At 41.8% G+C, this 24,383-nt stretch overlaps 1 protein-coding gene across 2 annotated transcripts in view; it reads left to right on the top strand.

Moving 5' to 3' along the window:
• Nucleotides 1-24,383, top strand: part of FRMD5 (FERM domain containing 5) — a 291,969-nt gene that overhangs the window by 185,480 nt on the left and 82,106 nt on the right. For both annotated transcript variants that reach the window (XM_053718464.1, XM_053718463.1), the window contains 5 exons: nt 3,337-3,434; nt 3,781-3,904; nt 14,086-14,173; nt 15,297-15,385; nt 15,471-15,534. In XM_053718464.1, coding sequence (XP_053574439.1) covers nt 3,337-3,434; nt 3,781-3,904; nt 14,086-14,173; nt 15,297-15,385; nt 15,471-15,534 — 463 coding nt within the window. The remainder of the gene's footprint in view (nt 1-3,336; nt 3,435-3,780; nt 3,905-14,085; nt 14,174-15,296; nt 15,386-15,470; nt 15,535-24,383) is intronic.

The following is a 24,383-nucleotide window of genomic DNA, read 5'->3' as shown; positions in this document are numbered from 1 at the left end:
TTGGATGTTTTTTTTTTGTAAGAAAAGGCTTCCGTCTTGCCACTCTACCCCATAGCCCAGACATATGAAGAATAGGGGCGATTGTTGTAACATGTACCACACAGCCAGTACTTGCCAGATATTCCTGCAGCTCCTTTTATGTTGCTGTAGGCCTCTTGGCAGCCTCCCAGACCAGTTTTCTTCTTGTCTTTTCATCAATTTTGGAGGGACATCCAATTCTTGGTAATGTCACTGTTGCACCATATTTTCTTCACTTGATGATGACTGTCTTCACTGTGTTCCATTTTATATCTAATGCCTTGGAAATTCTTTTGTACCCTTCTCCTGACTGATACCTTTTAACAATGAGATCCCTCTGATGCTTTAGAAGTTCTCTGCGGACCATGGCTTTTGCTGTAGGATGCGACTAACAAAATGTCAGGAAAGAGAATGGAGTATGGAGTGAGCATCAAAGGCAGAGGTGATGAGGACAGTGGACTGCTGGTATAAAATAAATATATTTATATAATCTAACAGACAAATTATTACACTTTAATTACTTAAAAACATGGATCCATGTGTACACAAAATATAATAAAACAAATCCAAAAAATACAGTAATTTAAATTGAGGACTGGTTAAATGAAAAATGGTAGAATATTACAACAAGTCTGATACAATAAGAACAAAGTTCATATAGCAATACCAATGTAAAAATTTTGGTAAAATACAAATATAATAAGTGTCCAAATGTGAGATAATCCAGTGAATGTCTCCAAAATTAATAATGTGAATGTCTATCTTTGGTGAATAGGTGTCCAAAGTGCTATAAAAACAGTCCTGTTTGGTTAATTTCCAAAATGAAACCACAAAAAAACACAAAAAATCAAGTCCAAAAAATGTGTAATAAAAATGGAACTTAAAACATGAAAAAATGAAACAATAGTAAAAATAAAAAATGAGTATAAGAAGAAGGTTATGTCTAAGACATTAGATGATAAGTTTATTGGTGTTTTTTGTTAGGGAAATTATGTTAACCTTCGTTATAAGAGTTAAATCTTGTATTACTTAGTTTGTAACTATAGATGGTACTATAAGAAGATTATTTGTAAACGTGAATAATGAAGAATGTATTTTTATTTTTGTAACTTTGAGAATTGGTATCAATAAAGCTTTTGAAAAAGTAAAAAAAAAAAAAAAAATGAGAAGTGATAGTAAAAATGTGAAAAAATGTGAAAAAATCCCAATATTAATTTACATTCTATGATGGGTGTGGTTTATTCCCGTGAAAGGAGGAGAAAATGGAAAAAATGTATAAAAAACTTGACTTGCTAAAATCCCATATAATGTAATAAAAACCTGTGGGAAAAAATGAGAAAACAATACTCAAAATAGTGTAAATTACTTGCTTAGAGTATCAGAATAAATCTCACCAGTTATGTCGACGTGCTTCGGCCTGATATCAGGCCTTTATCAAGACTAATACACTGGTGAGTTAATAGTACCTTTATAGGGGTTAACACCCAATCTGATGGCCGTGTTTGGGTGCCAAAAATTCCTCATACTGAGGGCCGCCCATTTTTCGTAGTGCTTTATGGGTATGGGCATCTTTATATTTAGTGTGGGCAATCTATACATAAATTATTTCTTTCAGGGCGTGTGTCTAAATATGTTGTTGTGAATAATGACCTTCTTAACTCCTGGAGGTCTGCTCAAATGGTTTATCTGTTGGCCAAATTGTCGGATCATGTTGGTAAGTTATCGATCCGTGTTAGTTGTTACGCCGCTAAAGTAAACAGACGTCACTTCTGGTTTCGGCTAAGTGTCGTCACTTCCGTTTCCGGTTTCGATAGTGCCGGATGTTTACATTGGATATTTGACGGTCGTGGAAACAAGACTTAAACATATCTCATATTGATGACTCTGGGCAGGGATGAGATCTTACATTGTAATGTTTATTGGCATATCCGACCAGGTTGAACAGAGCATTATGTTTTATACATTGGAAACGTTCTATATTGAAAACTCTGTGTTATAATATAAAAATAAATGAATCCGAATACCTAATCTTTTTGTCATACTTGGCTCATACAGGTACTATTAACTCACCAGTGTATTAGTCTTGATAAAGGCCTGATATCAGGCCGAAACGCGTCAACATAACTGGTGAGATTTATTCTGATACTCTAAGCAAGTAATTTACACTATTTTGAGTATTGTTTTCTCCTTTTTTCCCACAGGTTTTTATTACACTATATGGGATTTTAGCAAGTCAAGTTTTTTATAAATCTTTTCCATTTTCTCCTCCTTTCACGGGAATAAACCACACCCATTATAGGATGTATCACTCCAATTAATATTGGGATTTTTTCACATTTTTTCACATTTTTACTATCACTTCTCATTTTTTATTTTTACTATTGTTTCATTTTTTCATGTTTTAAGTTTGCATTTTTATTACACATTTTTTGGACTTGATTTTTTGTGTTTTTTTTGTGGTTTCATTTTGGAAATTAACCAAACAGGACTGTTTTTATAGCACTTTGGACACCTATTCACCAAAGATAGACATTCACATTATTAATTTTGGACACATTCACTGGATTATCTCACATTTGGACACTTATTATATGTGTATTTTACCAAAAATGTTACATTGGTATTGCTATATGAACTTTGTTCTTATTGTATCAGACTTGTTGTAATATACTGTATTTTTTGGAATTGTTTTATTATATTTTGTGTACACATGGATCCATGTTTTTAAGTAATTAATATGTATTAAAGTGTAATAATTTGTCTGTTAGATTATATAAATATATTTATTTTATACCAGCAGTCCACTGTCCTCATCACCTCTGCCTTTGGTGCTCACTCCATACTCCATTCTATTTCTTGCACTCTAAGGTTAACTAGGCACCTTTTCTGGAGAGAGCTGTAGGTGTACATACTAGCGCTAGACCTACGCACCTTTTTTATCTACACAGTAAAATGTCAGGAAAGACCTACTAGAACAGCTGAACACAGCAACCATATTATTTTAGTTTTTTCTTTTTATTTCCCTTTACCTAAAAGATTTCAGTTTGTTTTTCAACTGAGTTGTACAGTTTATAGGTCACATTAAAGGTGGAAAAAGTTCTGAAATGATTTATCTTTGTCTCATTTTTTTACATCACAGAAACCTGACATTTTAACAGGGGTGTGTAGACTTTTTATATCCACTGTATGTGTATATATATATATATATATATATATATATATATATATATATATATATATATATATATATATATATATATATATATATATATATATATAGGCTTTCATCCTTAGTAAATCTTATGTCTTTCTCTATAGGTATATGGTTTTTCAACAGGTTAAGAGGGATTTATACCATGGCCGTCTGCTCTGTAAGACCTCTGATGCTGCTCTTCTGGCAGCATATATACTGCAGGGTACGTATCCAGATATGCAGCATAGTGCCTACTTTATATGCTCCTCCCACATTTGTGTCTTACCTATTACCTTACACTCTGATGCCCTTCATACTGTTTCTCTTTGCATCTCTTCTTGCTGTCCATTACTTAATGCTCACTTTCTATTTTAGCTCCTTACAAATTTTCAGTTGACACTAATTGTCCCCTTTAGTTATTGCTTCCATTTACAGTTTGCTAAAAAAATGTTTTGCTTTATTCCCTTACGTTTCCTCTCCTGCTCCATTTGATTTCCCTCTTGCCTTTCATGTTTTTTTATTATTTATATTTTATTTTTACTGCCCCTCATGCTCGGTCTCTCCCACAGCCGAGATTGGTGATTATGACCCTGGCAAACACCCCGAGGGGTACAGCTCTAAGTTCCAATTCCTACCCAAACATTCAGAGAAGTTGGAGCGCCGGATTGCAGAGATTCACCGGAGTGAACTCAGGTGGAGAAGAGGGTCAGAAGGGAAAGGGGCTGGGAAATAGCTGCTAGATGATAAAGAAATCAGTCGCATTAAGGGCAGTAAGTGCCAATACAAAACAACGAGACTATGAGATATAATCGTACAGAAATGGAGATAGTGGGTTGGAGGGAAGCTGTGTACAGGGATGTTAAAAGTGTGTAGAGCTTTGTATGTGTTATGGTGATAATTATTGTAAAAGAATAGCATTTGGTAAATTTTCAAGGTTGCACCTCTGCAGATACCCCCTTCACAAGTCACACTGCCCCACACCAGGCTAAATTCATTAATGTTGGTTCAGTCAGTGCCTCTGTGCAGGCAGCTGAAACAGAAAGGTCCTTTGTCAAGTTGATAAAAGGAAGCCATTGAAAGCTCTGGAGTTATCTAAGGAGCATTCACTTCTTACACTCAGGAAAGAACAACTGCAATAGAGTATTCTCAAAGTATTAATTTTATGTATTATTAAGGGGACCAGATGTCCCTATTTTTCCAGGTCTTTCACAAATTTGGGAAGTCCAAAGTGAGCATTACTTATTTAGGGTTAGATTATGAGTGGAGCGGAAATTAGCGCCCTGTGTTAACTTCGCTAGAAGTAAGCTTTTTGCACGTGCTGGGCAGCGCGTGTATTACAAGTTGAAAGTAAAATGTTTGCACACAAGCTCTAACCCATCACAGGCATAAAGGCGAACTTTCAAGTATTCTCCTATACTCGCGCACAAACCTGATCGCGTGCTAACCCGACATGAAATATGAATATTTAATATTCCAATGTTATATACATAGCTGAATATTTTCTATTTATATATATATATATATATATATATATATATATATATATATATATATCCAAGACAGAGTGAATACTGCGCTATTAAATATAGATAACCCAATTTTGAATGGCAGTAATGTCCTATGAATACAAATCTCCCCTTGTTTAGTACCAAAACATCAAATCACATGTGGATGGAGGAGAGTGAACCAAAGGAAGTATTTTCCACTTGCAGCCTAATCCAAGGTGAACAGAAGAAATCCGCTTAGACAAGGGAGATCCTCCAAGGCAAATTCTAAAACAGAAGAGAGAAGGGCGCACAGCAAAAAAGTCCTTCCTAGTGTAGTATATCAGATAACTTGAAAGTAGTTCAAAAAGATATAGCCAAGTGAACACTCACATGTAACAACCTCAGCTCTTATGAGGTATGGATGACACACTGTATATATATATATATATATATATGACTTTTTTTGTAAAATATATATATATGCACATATATATGTATATATATATATATATATATATATATATACAGTATATATACACACACATATATATATATATATATATATATATATATATATATATATATATATATATATATATATATATATATATATATATATATATATATATATATATATATATATAAAACAAGAAAATGTTATCCGCGTTGTAACATTATGAACAATATGTGTCACTTTAAGGATACACAAATCGGTTCCAACACAGTAATATATTATATTGAAACAAATAAAAAATCACATTTATATCTAAATATAATACGAGTTCATAAAATGTGTTTCCAGAGCTTTGGGCAGCAGAAACAAATGTGGTGTGAAGATTCCCAAAAACTTCACCAAGGAAACAGATACCAACAAAGATTGTGTGTCTGCATCTCAAAGCAGAGGTTTAATAGAAATGAAAACATAAAAAATAGCACTAAAATTGTGAGGTATTAGCCCCTGTAGCAATGCACTTACTTCCAATTACCTCAATCAGTATGAGGTAAGTAGCTGCTGTTAGATAATAAAGCACAGGACCCACCGGTCTCCACACTGCTCAAATAGTTTTAGACAATAGGGGATACAGGGTGTCCGGTGTGCCGTGCTGCTTCTGAGGTATGGTAGTTGTCACGGATTCTGGGCTGCAAGGGTTAAACCCCTACCCCCTATAGCCTTCCCCCTGTTGTTAGCTAGTCTATGTATGAAGTGTTTGTATGAGTCATCCATTGTCCTTTTGTATAAGTCATCCATTGTCCTTTTGTAAGTCAGGATGTGATTAGAATCTGTTTAACTAACCATTGTCTGATGTTTGTCTCATTGTATAATATTTTGTGTAGTAACTACCCCCATCTGTTGGAAATGTATAAAAGCTGTGTTTTCTGTGCAATAAACCCCTACCCCCTATAACCTCACCCCTGTTGTTATCTAGTCTAGGTGTGCAGTGTCTTTCTGCTTTTGTGTGAGTCATTCATTGTCCTTTTGTAAGTCAGGATGTGATTAGAATCTGTTTAACTAACCATTGTCTGATGTTTGTCTCATTGCATAATATGTGTTTCCATTTGTGTAGTAACTACCCCCCATCTGTTGGAAATGTATAAAAGCTGTGTTTTCTGTGCAATAAAGCAGTTCTTATTTCACCTGAAGGCTAGTCTGTCTAATTATTTGGGTGAGCTCCTGCTAGAATCACTTTCTTGGGCTACATAGCCACTTGTTCCAGGCAGAGGAAGGACCCGGTCGACGGCGCTACCCAGTCGGGGTAGCGGGGTATCCGTCACATTGGTTAGCAGTGGCGGGATGCTTCCGTCTACCTGGAACGTCCAAACCACCAACTGAAGATCTTGCCGGATGGAGCAGTACCATGGGCTCCGGAAGGAAGAATTGAGAACGTTGCTGCAGACTTGAGGGAAAGTTGCCAGCAACAAGACAAAGGCAGACTTGAGGGAAAGTTGCCAGCAACAAGACAAAGGCAGTGCTTGTAGCCGAACTGATGGAGGACGATCGGGCTAGCGAACAGGCTGGTGGGTCGGACAGCAACCAAAGCGGAGGACAGTCCAGTACAGCCTCCACCCCAGGGACTACGACATCCGACAAACAGCAGGAGGTACAGTGGCAACTGGCTCTCTATGGACCTAACACCCCGAGGAGATCATTACTCGGATAGTGACTGACGCCAACAAGATACACATGTTGGAGCTTCAGAAGTCTATGGGGGGGTCATGCCGGATCCCCTGGACCCCCCTTCCCGGCCCAAGAAACTACCTCACGGGGCTTTCCGACCCTTCCAGGATGATGGGAGTGAGGATATTGACCGCTACCTACAGCTGTTCGAGACCCAGTGCCGGATGCATGGGGTCACTAATGCTGATAGGGTTACTATCTTAATTGGGAAACTATCCAGTAGGGCCCTGGAGGCTTTCCACACTGTCCCCTCCGAAGATCAAGGCAACTATAACCAGGTGTAGGAGCGCATCCTTGCTTGGTATGGACTCACCCCGGAAGCTCACTGGCTAAAATTCAGGGGACTACAAAGACAAGAGGGAGCAACCGTATACCGAGTTTGCATAGATCCTTGAACTCCTGGGTTACTGGGTGCCACATCACCACCCTAGACGAAGCTGTTCAACTCATCCTCCTGGGGCAGTTCTACAACCGCACCCCAGCAGAGATAAGGGACTGGGTAAAAGACAAGGGACCCAGAACAGCTGACCAAGCCGCCGCCCTGGCCGATCAGCATGTGGATGCCCGTCGCCAGGCGGCCACTGACCCCCAGCCAGCAACTCGCTATGCTCCAGCCCCAACTCGACTCCCAACGGTCTTTCGGCAGCCACAAACTCGGCCGCCCCCTGTTTACCCGGCCAGGAGCAGCAATCCCCGGGGGTGTTATGGGGTGGACACCCCGGACATGTTATATGGAACTGCCCAGCCAGACAATGAAACCCCCCAGCCCAGCCACCAAGGAACCCTGCTTCAACCTCGTGGGGGTCTCCTCAAGCCCACACCTATCAGGCCACTGCCCATTGTGCCCATACAACGAGCTCTGACCCCTATGCTGAGTGTACAGGAGAAGAAGTGGGTGTCTTGCACCATGTCAGCTCAATGGACCAAGACAACCGACAACAACACCGGCAAGTTGTCTGGGTCAACGGGCAGGCGGCTCAAGGAATGAGAGATACGGGGGCCACCGTTTCTTTGATCCAACCTCACCTCGTTCCCCCCCCAGGCTGCACTGGGTGCACCCTTGCTGTGAGGGTAGCGGGAGGTCCTCAGGATTCCTACCACCCCGATTCCTACCTTTCCCCGACTGCCTGTCCTTACTAACCACAAACTTACTGACTTCCCCTCCTGGACGACCCCCTCTGACTTCGCCAAAGAAACCTTGAGCGACCCAATCCTAGCCCCTTACCACAACCGAGTAGGTGCTAACGCCCAGGGCCCCGGAGACAAACGGTTCCAGTGGGAGGGAGAGCTCCTGTACCGGATCTCCAAGAGGAGAAAAGGACTGGTGCCCAAATGCCAGCTGGTCGTACCGAAGAAGTTTTGGTCCAACCTACTGAACATAGGGCATGACATCCCCTTAGCTGGCCACTTAGGAAAGCAAAGGACTCACCACCGCTTGACTCAAACCTTCTTCTGGCCAGGCATTACAGCCGATATTAAGGAATACTGTAAATCCTATAAGGTTTGCCAGAAGGTAGGAAAGACGGGTGACCATACGAAAGCTCTCCTCCATCCCCTGCCCATTATTGAGGAACCCTTTAGCCGAGTGGCAGTAGACGTTGTGGGGCCATTAGCTCGGCCCAGCCCCTCAGGGAAGAAATACATCCTTACAGTAGTGGACTATGCCACCCGATACCCCAAGGCAATTCCCTTGACCAATATCAAGGCGGAGACCATAGCAGATGCGATGCTCCGGATATTCACCAGGGTAGGCTTCCCTCGGGAAGTGGTTTCCGATCAGGGAACGCAGTTCACTGCGGAAATCACTCAACAATTCTGGGAGTTGTGCGGGATTAAACCCCTGCACAGTGCCCCTTACCATCCCCAGACATATGGGCTGTGTGAGAGGTTTAACAGGACCCTAAAGCAACTGTTTCGGACATTCTCGGCCACTCACAAGGACTGGGAGAGATTCCTGCCACACCTCCTCTTTGCATATCGAGAAGTGCCTCAGGAATCCACTGGGTTTTCCCCCTTTGAACGTTTATATGGGCGAAAGGTTAGGGGCCCACTAGATTTGGTACTAGCCCACTGGGAGGGAGACACCGGGGAGGAAGAGCACTCTGTTGTGGAGTACGTACTCCAGCTCAGATACCGGCTGAAGGACCTGGCTGCCCAGGTACACGAGAACCTTCAAGCCTCTCAGCACAGGCAGAAGCGATGGTACGATCGCAATGCCCGTACCCGAACCCTGATCGTGGGAGAGAAGGTCCTCGCTCTGAAGACTGTCAAAACCGAGAAGCTACAGGCCTCTTGGCAAGGACCTTACCGGGTTGTGGAACAACTGAACAACACCACATACCTGGTAGCGAAGTGTTCAGATGAAAGGATCCGTCGGACATTTCATGTGAACATGTTAAAGTCATACATAGAGAGACCCAGAGATGTGGCCGCTATCTGTGCGCCAGCAGTGGAGGACTCTGAAAGCCTTCCAATGCCGGAGCTTCCCGGACCTACTGACACCCCCAGGTGGTGGATGATGTATCCCTAGACGATAGGTTAGGGCCCGGACAGAAGAGGCAGGTCCGGCGACTCTTGGAACAAAGAAGTGACATATTCTCTACTGTCCCTGGGTTTACCACCACAGCCATCCACCAGGTGGAGACCTCGGGACAGACCCCCCTGCGACAGGCTGCCTACAGGGTCCCAGAGGTCATCAGGGACAGTATGCACCGGGAGCTCCGGGGAATGTTGGACCTCTGTGTCATTGAACCATCCAACAGTCCCTGGGCCTTCCCTGGTAGTGTTAGTACCCAAGAAGGATGGAACTACCCGGTTCTGCGTTGACTACCGTAGACTCAACGACAGAACCACCACTGACGCCTATCCCATGCCCCAAGTAGCTGACCTGTTAGATCGAATCACCCGGGGCCACTTCCTGACCACCCTCAACCTATGCAAGGGTTATTGGCAGATCCCACTAGACCCTGAATCCGTTCCCAAGTCCACCTTCATCACCCCTTTCGGCCTCTACCAGTTTAAGGTCATGCCGTTTGGGATGAAGAATGCTCCAGCCACCTTTCAGAGGATGGTGGATCGCCTGCTGGATGGCCTCCAAGACTATGCCTGTGCCTACTTGGACGACATCGCCATCTTTAGCGACACCTGGGAGGAACATTTGATCCACCTGGGCATCGTTCTAGATTACCTCAGAGCTGCCGGGCTTACCCTGAAGCCTGAAAAATGCACCATAGGCTGCTTGGAAGTCCAGTACCTGGGCCACCAAGTGGGCTGCGGGCAGCTGCGGCCGGAGCAGGCCAAGGTTGAGGCAGTGGCAAACTGGCCTACCCCTCGAACCAAGACCCAGGTCTTAGCCTTCCTAGGAAACGCCGGCTATTACCGAAGTTTCGTCCCCAATTATAGCACCCTCGCCAAACCCCTGACAGACCTGACTTGTAAAAGACTGCCCCGACAGGTACTTTGGTCCCCAGAATGTGAAAACGCCTTTCAGAGCCTCAAGTCTGCCTTGATCTCTGCACCCGTCCTTGCCGCGCCTAACCCCGCCAAACAATTTTGTGTTCACACCGATGCCTCCATGTTCGGGTTGGGTGCAGTGCTAAGCCAGGCAGACGAAGAAGGGCAAGACCACCCCGTAGCCTACATCAGTAGGAAGCTGCTGCCCAGGGAGGTAGGCTATGCGGCGGTGGAGAAGGAATGCCTGGCACTTGTATGGGCCCTCAAGAAATTGCAACCGTACCTATATGGAAAACCTTTCACTGTCCTCACCGACCACAACCCCCTGGTGTGGCTTAACCGAGTGTCGGGAGATAATGGACGTTTACTAAGATGGAGTTTAGCCCTGCAACCCTTTAACTTCGACGTTTAGTATAGGCCGGGAAAGAGCAATGGGAATGCCGATGGATTTTCCCGACAGACTGAAATAGAATCTCGTTGGACAGCCCCATATAGACCCGTGTGGATCTAGCCGGGTCTGCCGAACTGGAAGGGGGGAGATGTCATGGATACCGGGCTGCAAGGGTTAAACCCCTACCCTCTATAGCCTTCCCCCTGTTGTTAGCTAGTCTATGTGTGAAGTGTTTGTGTGAGTCATCCATTGTCCTTTTGTATGAGTCATCCATTTTCCTTTTGTAAGTCAGGATGTGATTAGAATCTGTTTAACTAACCATTGTCTGATGTTTGTCTAATTGTATAATATTTTGTGTAGTAACTACCCCCATCTGTTGGAAATGTATAAAAGCTGTGTTTTCTGTGCAATAAACCCCTACCCCTTATAACCTCACCCCTGTTGTTATCTAGTCTAGGTGTGCAGTGTCTTTCTGCTATTATGTGAGTCATTTATTTTCCTTTTGTGAGTCAGGATGTGATTAGAATCTGTTTAACTAACCATTGTCTGATGTTTGTCTCATTGTATAATATGTGTTTCCATTTGTGTAGTAACTACCCCCCATCTGTTGGAAATGTATAAAAGCTGTGTTTTCTGTGCAATAAAGCAGTTCTTATTTCACCTGAAGGCTAGTCTGTCTAGTTATTTGGGTGAGCTCCTGCTAGAATCACTTTCTTGGGCTACATAGCCACTTGTTCCAGGCAGAGGAAGGAGCGGTCGACGGCGCTACCCAGTCGGGGTAGCGGGGTATATGTCACAGTAGTATATACTTCCACTGGACATCCACACTTTTGCCTCAGGATACAAAGGGGGCTTTGTTCATAATCACCATCACCATTTAGCTCTAACCCATCACAGGCATAAAGGCGAACTTTTAAGTATTCTCCTAAACTTGTGCACAAACCTGATCGTGCGCTAACCCGACATGAAATATGAATATTTAATATTCCAATGTTATTTACATAGCTCGATGGTGATTATGAACAAAGCCCCCTTTGTATCCTGCTTTGTATCCTGAGGCAAAAGTGTGGATGTCCAGTAGTATATACTGCCATACCTCAGGAGCAGCACGGCACACCGGACACCCTGTATCCCCTATTGTCTAAAACATTTGAGCAGTGTGGAGACTGGTGGGTCCTGTGCTTTATTACCTAACAGCGGCTACTTATCTCATACTGATTGAGGTAATTGGAAGTAAGTGCATTGCTACAGAGTCTAATACCCCACAATTTCAGTGCTATTTTTTATGTTTTAAACTATATTAAACCTCTGCTTTGAGGTGCAGTCACGCAATATTTGTCTGTATATATATATATATTTATATATATTTATATATATATATTTTATATATATATATATATATATATATATTTATATATATATATATATATATATATATATATATATATACAGTATATACTGTATATATAAATATCTTTTTTTAAATCCTTAAAACATATTCCCCTATGTGAAGAATATTAGGATATGAAATATTTACAGTACATATCCAGTTCTTTATTAAATTTGAATAGTGCATAAATATGATTTTACATGTTTTCACCCACTTGACTGCAAAGTGCTTTTATGAACTCTCTATGTGTCTGTAGATACTTATATATATATATAAACATAACAGTCACATCACCACCACAGGATGTATTATACATGTATTTTTTTATGTGTTTTCTGCAACTTTTTTTATCTCGAGTAACAGTAACCAGAGCTCTGAAGTTGCACTATCCCGATGCACGTTAAATTTAACTTGCGCTTAATCGAACGCATTTACTTTTAACTCATAATACACGCACTACTTCCAACACATGCAAAGAGCCTGCAAAATACACCTCTTGTGCGCAACAGTTAGCACGCCACTGGTACTCTAGCCCTTAGAGTGAGTAATCATATCTATATAAGGTGTGCATGCTCAAAGACTATAGGGAATAGTTATTTCTTGCACTAAGGGCCAGATTATAGGAAATATTAGGATGTGTTATTAGGGTCTCAGGGCCTATTATAAGAATAATTCTCTCTGCGTTAAAACCATTAGGTGGTTCTTCCCTCATATATTTGTATTGGTATTAAATAGTGAATTTTCTGTTACATATTTTATTACAAATAGGATAGGCTTTAGACATAGCTTTAAAGGGCTTCAAATACAACATTTCAAATGTGATCACATTAAAAACTTAGTGCTAAGGAAGTAAATTATTACTAAGTGTCCAATTTAAACACAAACTAAAATAAGCTATTAATGAAACAGTTTACAGAATGCATTTTTAGTTGGTGTGGTAGTTCTTGTCCGTGTCTGTGAAACCGAAAACTGCAGCCTAAAGCGTCAGGTATCTAACTTCACTCTCCATTTCTCTATACGGGGCATATCTATTAAGCTCCGTACGGAGCCTGAAGCCCCGTGTTTCTGGCGAGCCTCTGCTCCATAACCTGTCCGTTTGTTCCGAGCAGGCGGACAGACATTGCCGCAATTCAACCCGATCGAGTACGATCGGGTTGATTGACACTCCCCTGCTGGTGGCGTATTGGCCGCAAATCTGCAGGGGGTGTCGTTGCACCAGCAGCTCATAAAAGCTGCTGGTGCAATGCTGAATACGGAGAGCGTATTACTCTCCGCATTCAGCGAGGTCTGTCGGATCTGATCCGCACTGTCGGATCAGGTCCGACAGACCTTTGTTAAGTAGGCCCCTATGTCTCAGTCTTTCATTTTCTGTTCTGTTTCCTTTATATATAATTTTATTTAATTTATTTTTTGCTTAAAGGGACATAAACATCCCTTTATTACAAATATATATTTAGTAAATTAGAACTACTTGAAATGAAAAGTACATATCTTAAAACATATTCACAGCTGGTTTTCTGGATAACACTGAAAGCACTAATGCATTCTGGATATTTCACTGCCTAAAATATTCACAGTTGGTCTTCTGGATAACATTGAACGCATCAATGCATTCTGGATATTTCACTGCAATCCAAATGCAGACTAGTGTACACTATCTTTGCATTGCCTCCCGATTGGCTCAAGGCAGTCTCCCAGCAAATCTAATCTGAGAGAGCATTTGTATGGGCAATGTTGCATTCTGCATTTTCCAGAAGACCAAATTAAGAGATTTTTATGCAAGTATGGTCTAACTTTCAAATGGATATTCTTTACAAAATAAATATATGCAAAATAGGAACTTATATATCCCTTTAAGCTACAATTATTTTTTCCTGTGTCTGTATTTCACATATTGACAATATAGCTCTGTATAAACACACATTTTATTCTCTATATTTTCTCACTCATTTTTTCTACAATTCTTTCTTTTTACAGTGGCCTTTCCCCTGCAGCTTCAGAATTGTGTTTTCTGAGGAAAGCTCAAACTCTGGAAACGTATGGAGTGGATCCTCATCCATGTAAGGTATCTTATATTGTCTGAAAACTGTTTATTTTTTCTATATATCTTCCACTCCCCTTTTATAGCTTTGGTTTTTCTGTCTAACTAGGATGGTTCTAGGCTTAACATTTTGGGGCACCAATAAAAAACAAAAAAAGAATGAACATGGCACAGATGGTGGTCTTGAAAGTCATCATTACCTTGTGTCTTTTTCAACTCATATTATTCTTACCTTTCATGTTGTCCTTATTATATTTGTTAACTGTTTTTGTTGTTCACATTCACATTTTCATGTCTATTTACTATTTGACCTTCTGTGAGGGACTTTGCCTCAGGGGCAGGACTAAGTAGTACTGCCCCGCATTTAATCAGAGTTGTATAACACACTGAGGGAGAACAGGTCCAATGACCCTTTGAGGTTTTGGGGTGAAACAATAATGTTTAGTCATATTACATAACCCAACCACCCTCTTGGACTGTTGCTAAAGCTGGCTCTCTCTTCAATGCTTTTTTCCAGGTTAATTGTTTGAGTCTTTCAATTGAACTATTAGATTGATTTTGATGTATGGTTAAACAACATCACACTTTATGTTGGGCTTCAGCCCCATATATTTTTTTTTAACTTAAATGGACATGAAACCCAAAATTGTTCATTCATAATTCAGATAGAGCATGCGATTTCAAACAACATTCCAATTTAATTCTAATATCAAATTTGCTTCACTCTCTTTTTTGAAGAAGCAGAAATGCATTACTGGGAGTTAGCTGAACACATCTGGTGAACCAATGGCAAGAGGCATTTATGTGCAAACACCAATCAGCAGCTAGCTCACAGTAATGCACTGTTGCTCCTGAGCCTACCTATATATGCTTTTCAACTAAGGATATCTAGAGAATGAAGCAGATTAGATAACAGGAGTGAATTGAAAAGTAGCTTAAAATCATGTGCTCTGTCTGAATCGTGAAATAAACATTTTAGGTTTCATGTCCCTTTAACATCACTTATGTCTCTATAGTAATCAGGGGTTTAAAGCCATGGGGGAGTTTGAGATAATCTTAAAAGGACACAGAACAAATCTTTATGGCTGTGTGTTTAATTGTCCTTTCTCTGCCTTTCTTTCCTTTTTCTTCTTATCCTTTACCTTAGGATCTCTCTGGAAATTCTGCCTTTTTAGCCTTTACCCCCTTTGGTTTCATAGTGTTGCAGGGAAATAAAAGAATTCATTTTATAAAATGGTGAGTGTGGCTGAATACTATATACATTATATGTTATCAATATGCCTTTTTATTCCTTGAAGTCTAATGTTTTTATGCCTTTTAGGAGTGATGCCCTAAAAATGAAGTTTGAAGGAAAGACTTTCCATTTATATGTGAGGGAGAAGGAGGTAAGATATTTATTCATTTTCTATTAATGTCGTTCTAGACAATTAGACAAAACCTAATTACATGACTGGCATATATTCTATTAAAGGGATATAAAACAGTGCTCCTTTATTAGTTAAATCAAAGTAAACATAAAAAGAAACAGATTATGTTAAAAAGAGCAAACAAACAACTTATTTCTTTCTAATGGTAGTGAGAGTCCACAAAATCCTTAATCTTACATATGGGAATACATCAGGGTCGATTTATGAAGCTGCGGCAGACATGGGCACACATATGCACCCCTGTCCGCCCCAGCTCACCTCTGGCGGGCTGAATTCCGCCGCCGGAATTCAGCATTGCACACGAGCCCTATTTTGCACTTGCATGCAATCCCGCCCCTTGCCCACGCAAGCCAATCACGCGTGGGCAGGAGCTGTCAATCTCCTTGGTCAGATGAGACCAGGGAGATTGAAATTTGCCACCTAAGAGGTGGTGAAAGGTTGGGGAAGCAGAGGTCTAATGACCGCTGCTTCATAAATACGGACTGCAGGTTCTCTTGTGAGAACCTGCAGTCGTAGGCAGGCAAAGGGGTTGATATATCGACCCCATTGCCTGGCCACCAGGAGGGGGCAAAGACGCCCCAAACAGAGCTTTCAAGTATCCCTTCCACTTCCCCTACCCTCCCAGTAGTTTTTTGCCACGTCTAGGAGGTAGACAGAAATTAGAGGTGCTCTGCAAGTCCTAAATTTCGACATTATCCTCAATGGATTGTTTCCTTTAAGAGAGGATCAGGGGTTTAATTTTTATTCTTTCTTCACAGGACTGCAGTAAATCAGACTGACACACAGGTATAGGCAAGGTGTCCGTACACAGACACTGGTGTCCGTGACTAGCCCTTGTAGTGTCCGCCACAACCTTAGTATATCTTTTTCTTTCTGATTAAATAATAAGAATTAAAAAATATGTAGTGTGAATAAAGTTTGTGGCTTGTCAAGAGACTGCTAGCGATATTGGGTGATAAGTTATGGAATAAATAAAGCCTGAGTAAAATACTAGATGTGTATCTGCATCTGTATAATAACACCCAGCTCTATACAAAGACACAGTAGTGACACTGGCACATCCGTATAGCCAGACAAGGGTCAGTGGTATCTGCATCTGTATAATAACACCCAGCTCTATACAAAGACACAGCAGTGACACTGGCACATGGGTATAGCTAGACAAGGGCTGGTTATAGGGTCAGTGGTATCTGCATCAGTATAATAACACCCAGCTCTATACAAAGACACAGCAGTGGCACTGGCACATGGGTATAGCCAGAGGAGGGTTGGTTATAGGGTCAGTGGTATCTGCATCAGTATAATAACACCCAGCTCTATACAAAGACACAGTAGTGACACTGGCACATGGGTATAGCCAGACAAGGGCTGGTTATAGGGTCAGTGGTATCTGCATCAGTATAATAACACCCAGCTCTATACAAAGACACAGCAGTGACACTGGCACATGGGTATAGCCAGAGGAGGGCTGGTTATAGGATCAGTGGTATCTGCATCAGTATAACACCCAGCACTATATAATTACACAGTAGTGACACTGGCACATCCGTATAGCCAGAGGAGGACTGGTTATAGGATCAGTGGTATCTGCATCAGTATAATAACACCCAGCGCTATATAATGACACAATAGTAACACTGGCTCATGGGTATAGCCAGAGGAGGGCTGGTTATAGGATCAGTGGTATCTGCATCAGTATAATAACACCCAGCACTATATAATGACACAGTAGTGACACTGGCTCATGGGTATAGTCAGAGGAGGACTGGTTATAGGATCAGTGGTATCTACATCAGTATAATAACACCCAGCGCTATATAATGACACAGTAGTGACACTGGCTCATGGGTATAGCCAGAGGAGGGCTGGTTATAGGATCAGTGGTATCTGCATCAGTATAATAACACCCAGCGCTATATAATGACACAGTAGTAACACTGGCTCATGGGTATAGCCAGAGGAGGGCTGGTTATAGGATCAGTGGTATCTGCATCAGTATAATAACACCCAGCACTATATAATGACACAGTAGTGACACTGGCTCATGGGTATAGTCAGAGGAGGACTGGTTATAGGATCAGTGGTATCTACATCAGTATAATAACACCCAGCGCTATATAATGACACAGTAGTGACACTGGCTCATGGGTATAGCCAGAGGAGGGCTGGTTATAGGATAAGTGGTATCTGCATCAGTATAATAACACCCAGCACTATATAATGACACAGTAGTGACACTGGCTCATGGGTATAGTCAGAGGAGGACTGGTTATAGGATCAGTGGTATCTGCATCAGTATAATAACACCCAGCGCTATATAATTACACAGTAGTGACACTGGCTCATGGGTATAGCCAGAGGAGGGCTGGTTATAGGATCAGTGGTATCTGCATCAGTATAATAACACCCAGCACTATATAATGACACAGTAGTGACACTGGCTCATGGGTATAGCCAGAGGAGGGTTGCTTATAGGATCAGTGGTATCTGCATCAGTATAATAACACCAAGCACTATATAATGACACAGTAGTGACACTGAAACATGGGTATAGCCAGGGGAGGGCTGGTTATAGGATCAGTGGTATCTGCATCAGTATAATAACACCCAGCGCTATATAATGACACAGTAGTGACACTGGCACATAGGTAAAGCCAGAGGAGAACTGGTTATAGAATCAGTGGTATCTGTATCAGTATAATAACACCCAGCACTATATAATGACACAGTAGTGACACTGGCTCATGGGTATAGCCAGAGGAGGGCTGGTTATAGGATCAGTGGTATCTGCATCAGTATAATAACACCCAGCACTATATAATGACACAGTAGTAACACTGGCTCATGGGTATAGCCAGAGGAGGGCTGCTTATAGGATCAGTGGTATCTGCATCCGTATAATAACACCCAGCACTATATAATGACACAGTAGTGACACTGGCTCATGGGTATAGCCAGAGGAGGGCTGCTTATAGGATCAGTGGTGTCTGCATCAGTATAATAACATCAAGGACTATAAAATGTTTTTAATTTCAAATGTACCTTGGTGTCCTACACTAAGGTCTGTACTTTGGAAAATGTTCGCCACAGCCTTTGTCTACCTCTCTCATGCATACAGGCTAGTTGACTTGAATGGGGATGGGATCCTTTCCTTCTCTTTTCAGCATCCCTGACCTTATGGAGTGGCTAGTGCCGTTTATTTGGTAGGAGTGAGGGTGCTGTAGGGGCTATGTACATTTTCTGTTCAAAAGGTATGAAGGGAGACAGTCCATTACTTCTCAGGTCAGCATCTCTGTCTTTTTGAAGCAGCTTGTGGTGTTTATTAGGAGTAAGAGTGCTGTAGGGGCTATGGATGCTTTATCCTCAATATGAGGAAGCTCTCAGCCGGTGTGTTAAACTTAGCGTAGTGCTCTGTGTTTATCCAAGGACATACCAAGTCTGTAGGACATCTGTTGTGTCTCTTCTAGACTCAGATGTCCTGGGGTTCAATTAGGGACTTTTCTAGTGCGGTATTGCGGCAGATTGAAAGTTAAAAGAATTTCCCTCTTCAGGACTGTTCCGGCATGCACCCCGCCCATCTGACATGTCTAGGCGCATTAGCTGCTGAAAAAGTGCTCTGATGGTTTTGGTGCGGTCTCTTCCGATCACGGGAGGTGGTGAGACCCCTCTAAAGGTAGCCTTTCAGGGTCTAGAGGGGCAGATAATTCATTAACATTTTTTTCCAAGTCACATCTATCAGTTAGATATCTGGGTGTATTTCAGCAAGGAGTTACATATATTTTTTCTCCCTTTGCTCCCAAGTGTTACCATTTTGGTCTTTATTGTTAAACAGTAAATTTTGTTGGGAGGTATTTATTCAGGGGTCACCATAGAGAATACTGATACCCATTTTGGTTTTATCCCTTAGGAAATTTCTCCTGAAATAAATGTTAATAATAAAAAATGCATGCTTTGCAAATTCGCAATGGTTTGCCCCCAGCTCAATTATGCAGTTCCTGTCTAACATCTGTTCTCCAGTCTCATTCTGGGGGTCCTAGCACTCAGAAAACTGTAGTATGCCCCCCTGCTCAGATTATCTCATCACAGATAACTGGTCCTAGCCAATCTGATAATCCACTATACTCCCCTGCACAACTCTCACAGAGTCAGCAGGTGCAAACTAGTGTTCAATCTACTGTTGCTCCTGCAACCATATAGCAGACAGATTTTCCTCCTTTTCCCTCTGATTTTACTTCTCAGTTACAGTCGGTAGTGTCTGCGAACCTAAGCGCTATGACACCCGCTTGTAAAAGCAGGAGAAAAATTAAACATGCCTCGTCTGAATCTAGGGCCAGCAGTTCAGTGGGCATTTCTGCAGTTAGACATTTACAGGATTCTGATGTTGATGAATGCTTGTCCAGTTCGGAAGTGGAGCTCTCTTCCTCTGACTCTTCTGCTTAATCTGAAAAGGATTCTGAGGAAATTACCTATTGATTTAAAATTGAACATCTTAGGTATCTACTTAAAGAGGTTTTAAGAACCCTAGGAGTGGAAGAGTCTAAGCTGGTAGAGGAAACGCTGACTCATAAATTAGACATTATCTTTAAGCCTAAATCTAGGGATCCTGAGGTTTTTCCCGTTCCTTCTCTGGTTCAGGATATTATATGAACGGAATGGGAAAAACCTGGGGTTCCCTTCTCTCCATCCCCCAATTTTAAAAAGCTGTTTTCGTTTCGTAAGAATCATTTGGAAATGTGGAGCATTGTACCTAAAGTGAATGTAGTGATATCTACCCTATCTTAAGGCTCAACCATTCCTTTGGAAGACAGTATGTTCTTTAGGGATCCTATGGACAAGAAACTGGAGTGATTCCTTGGGAAGATTTTTCTTCAAGGAGGTCTACTTTTTCAGCCTGCAGTAAGTATTGCCACTGTGGCTGGCGCTGCATCTTTTTGGCGTGACTCCTTATTTGAGCTAATAATGGTCGAATTTCCTTAGAAGAGATACAGGACCGTATGCAAGCTCTCAAAACAGCAAACTCTTCTTTTTGTGATGCTATTATCCATTTGCATTAATGCTAAGAATTCTGGGTTTTCCGTGTTAGCCAGAAGGACTCTCTATCTAAAGTCATGGTCGGTGAACATGGTTTCCAAATCAAGATTACTTTCCACGGCCTTTTTAAGGGTAAGACTTTATTCATGTCCTTTTAGATTTAAAGAAATATTACAAGTGTATGGTGCCAATGTATAGGCTTTCTTCGTGAATACAACTCTATTTCAGAGTCCCACTCTATTTTAATATAGTAAAGTACTACCACATATTCATCCCAAGTAGTATATAAACAGAAGGCTTACCACACCGGTGGCGATTAAAGAGCGATAGAAGTTTGCTCCATGTGTGTCCTCTGTGTCCCCACAGTAATCGCTCACCTCTGTGTAGCTGTTTGTATCATCTGCTTCACAGAACGTGTGCAGCCTCCCTTTCACACTGGAACATATTCTTCGGTATCGGCTTCTGAATTATTGAGTCAGCTGAGGTTCTCCAAGATCCTCTCATTCAAGAACAAAGCTAACAACACCAATGTCGCTGTCCCAGTAAAGAATAAGGTAGGGAGAGATTCCAATGGTTAAAAGTTCAATTTATTGAGTATAAACATTAAAACAGTGGCACAGCATACAAACACACTCCACAGCTGACGCGTTTCCTGCCTCATGGGCAGTTCATCAGAGCTCTGATAAAATTGAACTTTTAACCATTTGAATCTCTCCCTACCTTATTCTTTACTGGGACAGCAACATTGGTGTTGTAAGACTTTATTCAGCTCTGGTTTGGATTCTACCATTTATACTGCCACTGGTAGGAAGGGCTCTTTCCTCCCTCAGGATGAAAAATCCAGATCCAAGGGCAGATCAGTCAGACGTTTTTGTTCCTTTCGTCAGAACAAGTCGCAGAGAAATGCTGCCTCAAATAAACCTGAGTACCTGGAAGCCAAATCCTGTTTGTAACAAGAACAAGCAATTTAAAAAGTTGAACTCCGACGCTAAGACTGCATGAAGGGATGGCCCCGACCCTGAGGCATCTCCGGTGGGAGGCAGATTAAGCCAGTTTTACAGGGTTTGGGCTCGTCTGTTAAGGATCCTTGGGTCCAAAATATTGTCTCTCAAGGGTACAGGATAGGTTTCTGGTTTCAAACTCCAAGAGGAAGGTTTATTTTGCCTCGAGTATCTTGAAGGCTGGAAAAGAAGTTTGCCTTCCTGCATTGTGCTCAAGATCTGGAATCCATGGGAGCTATTGTCCCCATTCTTCTGGGCAAGAGGAGAAAGGGTTTTTACTTTAACCTCTTTATTGTTCCAAAGAAGGAAGGAACTTTTTGCCCTATTTTAGACCTGAAGTGTCTAAACAAGTTTGTTCGAGTCCCTTCTTTAAAGATGGAAACAATCAGATCTATTTTTCCTCTGGTTCAGCAGGGTCAATTCATGACTACAGTGGACTTGAAGGAAGCATATCTGTACATACCAATCCAACCGTATAATTTTCAGTACCTCAGGTTTGCTTTTCTGGACAAGCATTACCAATTCACAGCCCTGCCTTTGGTCTGGCTACAGCTCCTAGGGTTTATACAAAAGTCCTGGGGGCTCTACTCACAGTGGTGGCTCCATACTGGGACAACGTCTTGGTTCAAGCTGCATCTTCACAGTTAGCAGCTGTTCACACAGAGAAGTTACTTTGGTATCTTCGGACTCATGGTTGGAAATTAAATCTAGAAGATTGTTCTCTCGTTCCTTGTACGAAAGTGACTTTTCTAAGTGTCATTATAGACTCAGTGGTTATGAGAATTTTTCTAACAAAACAATGCAAAATCAAGCTTCAGTCAGCTTGTCAAACTCTTCAATTTACTTCTCACCCTTCTGTAGCTCAATACATAGAGGTAGTGGAGCTAATGGTAGCTGCCTCCGACGCAACGCTTTTTGCTCGTTTTCTCCTATGACCTCTGCAACTATGCATGCTCCGGCAATGGAACGGAGATCACTCAGATCTCTCTCAAGTGATACATTTGGACCCGTTCACTAGGCGTTCTCTTTCATGGTGGATGTCACTCGATCTCAGGGAGTATGGTCCGTACAGGAAATTTCTCTAACTATCAATATTATGAAACTAAGAGCCATCTTTAATGCTCTTCTGACGTGACCCCAGTTATGTTCTATCCATTGTATTTTATTTCAGCATACAACATCACTATTGTGGCGTATGTCAATCATCAGGGAGGAACGTGCAGTGCTTTAGCAATGAAGGAAATAAGTCGTATTCTAGAATGGGCAAAATGCTCCCAATGTCTGATATTGGCAATCCATATTCCAGGAGTCGAAAATTGGGAAGCGGATTATCTAAACCGACAGACTCTTCATTCAGGGGAATGGTCGCTGAATCAAGAGGTTTTCTACGAAATAGTACGTCTATAGGGTTCCCCAGAAATAGACATTATGGCATCTGATCTAAATTTCTGAGAGACGGATCGAGGTCAAGAGATCCTTAACCCGAACTGACAGATGCTCTGGCAGTTCCCTGGGGTTACAAGCTTGTTTATCTGTTTCCCCCAATTGTACTCCTCCCTTGTGTAATAGCAAGACTCAAACAAGAGAGAGTCCCCGCGATTCATTACTCAGGCTTGGCCTCGCAGGACCTGGTATGCAGATTTCATAACCTTATCTACCAGATTTTATGGTTCAGGGTCCTTTCTTTTATCAAAATCTAGATTCTCTGAGACTGACTGCTTAGATTTTTAACAGAGGCTCTTATCTCATAGAGGATTTTCTGAAGCAGTAGATGATACCTTAATTAAAGTGTGCAAGCCTGTCTCTAGGCATATATCCTGGTGTACGGAACATGGGGTTTGCTGGCACAGGGTCGATGTTCCAAGAATTCTTAAGTTTTTGCAAGAGGAACTTGATAAGAGTCTTTCGGCTAGTTCTCTTAAGGGTCAGATATCGCCTCTTTCTGTTTATTTACATAGAAAGTTGGCACGTTTGCCTGATCTTCAATCTTTTGTTCAAGCCATGGTTAGAATCAAACCTATTTTCAAACCTATTGCTCCTACTTGGAGTTTGAATCTGGTTCTTAAAGGGATTCTAAACCCATTTTTTTCTTTAATGCTTTAGATAGAGCATGCAATTTCCATCTAAAGGGGAGGAGAGTCCATGATTTCATTCATTACTATTGGGAATTAAGAACCTGGCCACCAGGAGGAGGCAAAGACACCCCAGCCAAATGCTTAAATACCTCCCCCACTTCCCTCACCCCCCAGTCATTCTTTGCCTTTCGTCACAGAAGGATGGCAGAGGAGTGCCGGAGTTTCGGAGTAGTCTCTTATGGAGGGTTTTGCTGCCTGCTTTCTTCACTCAAGTCCATGTCAGGAGCGAGTCTACTAATCTGTCACACTTGAAGTGTCGTGTTCCTGTTCCACAGCGTAGATTCTGGTAAGATCGTTTAATTTTTTATTAATAATGATAACATAGAAGACAGGGTCACAGTGTGGTGCCTTTTTATCTTTACAGAATCAAGGGTTAATATTCCTGGAAGGGGGATTATTGAGCAGGGGGGGTTTATACGTGATATTGTTTATTGTGTCATTGCTGCGCTATATGCGAGATGAGGCTCTGGCAGTGTGTAGAACTTTCAGGTTCCTTGCGGAAACTTGTGCGGCCATTTTTTGGTGTGTTTTTCCCTAGTGCAGGGGTGGTCCTGCCAGGCATTCCATGCGACTGGGTGTGGCTATCTATCCTTCCTGTTTATCTGTGGTGCAGGAGACGTAGCGGTTTCTGTAGTCCGGG

Source organism: Bombina bombina, chromosome 6 (assembly GCF_027579735.1).
Source record: "Bombina bombina isolate aBomBom1 chromosome 6, aBomBom1.pri, whole genome shotgun sequence".
NCBI lineage: Eukaryota > Metazoa > Chordata > Amphibia > Anura > Bombinatoridae > Bombina > Bombina bombina.
Note: the sequence above shows the minus strand (reverse complement) of the source record. Positions and strands in the feature narration are given on the sequence as shown.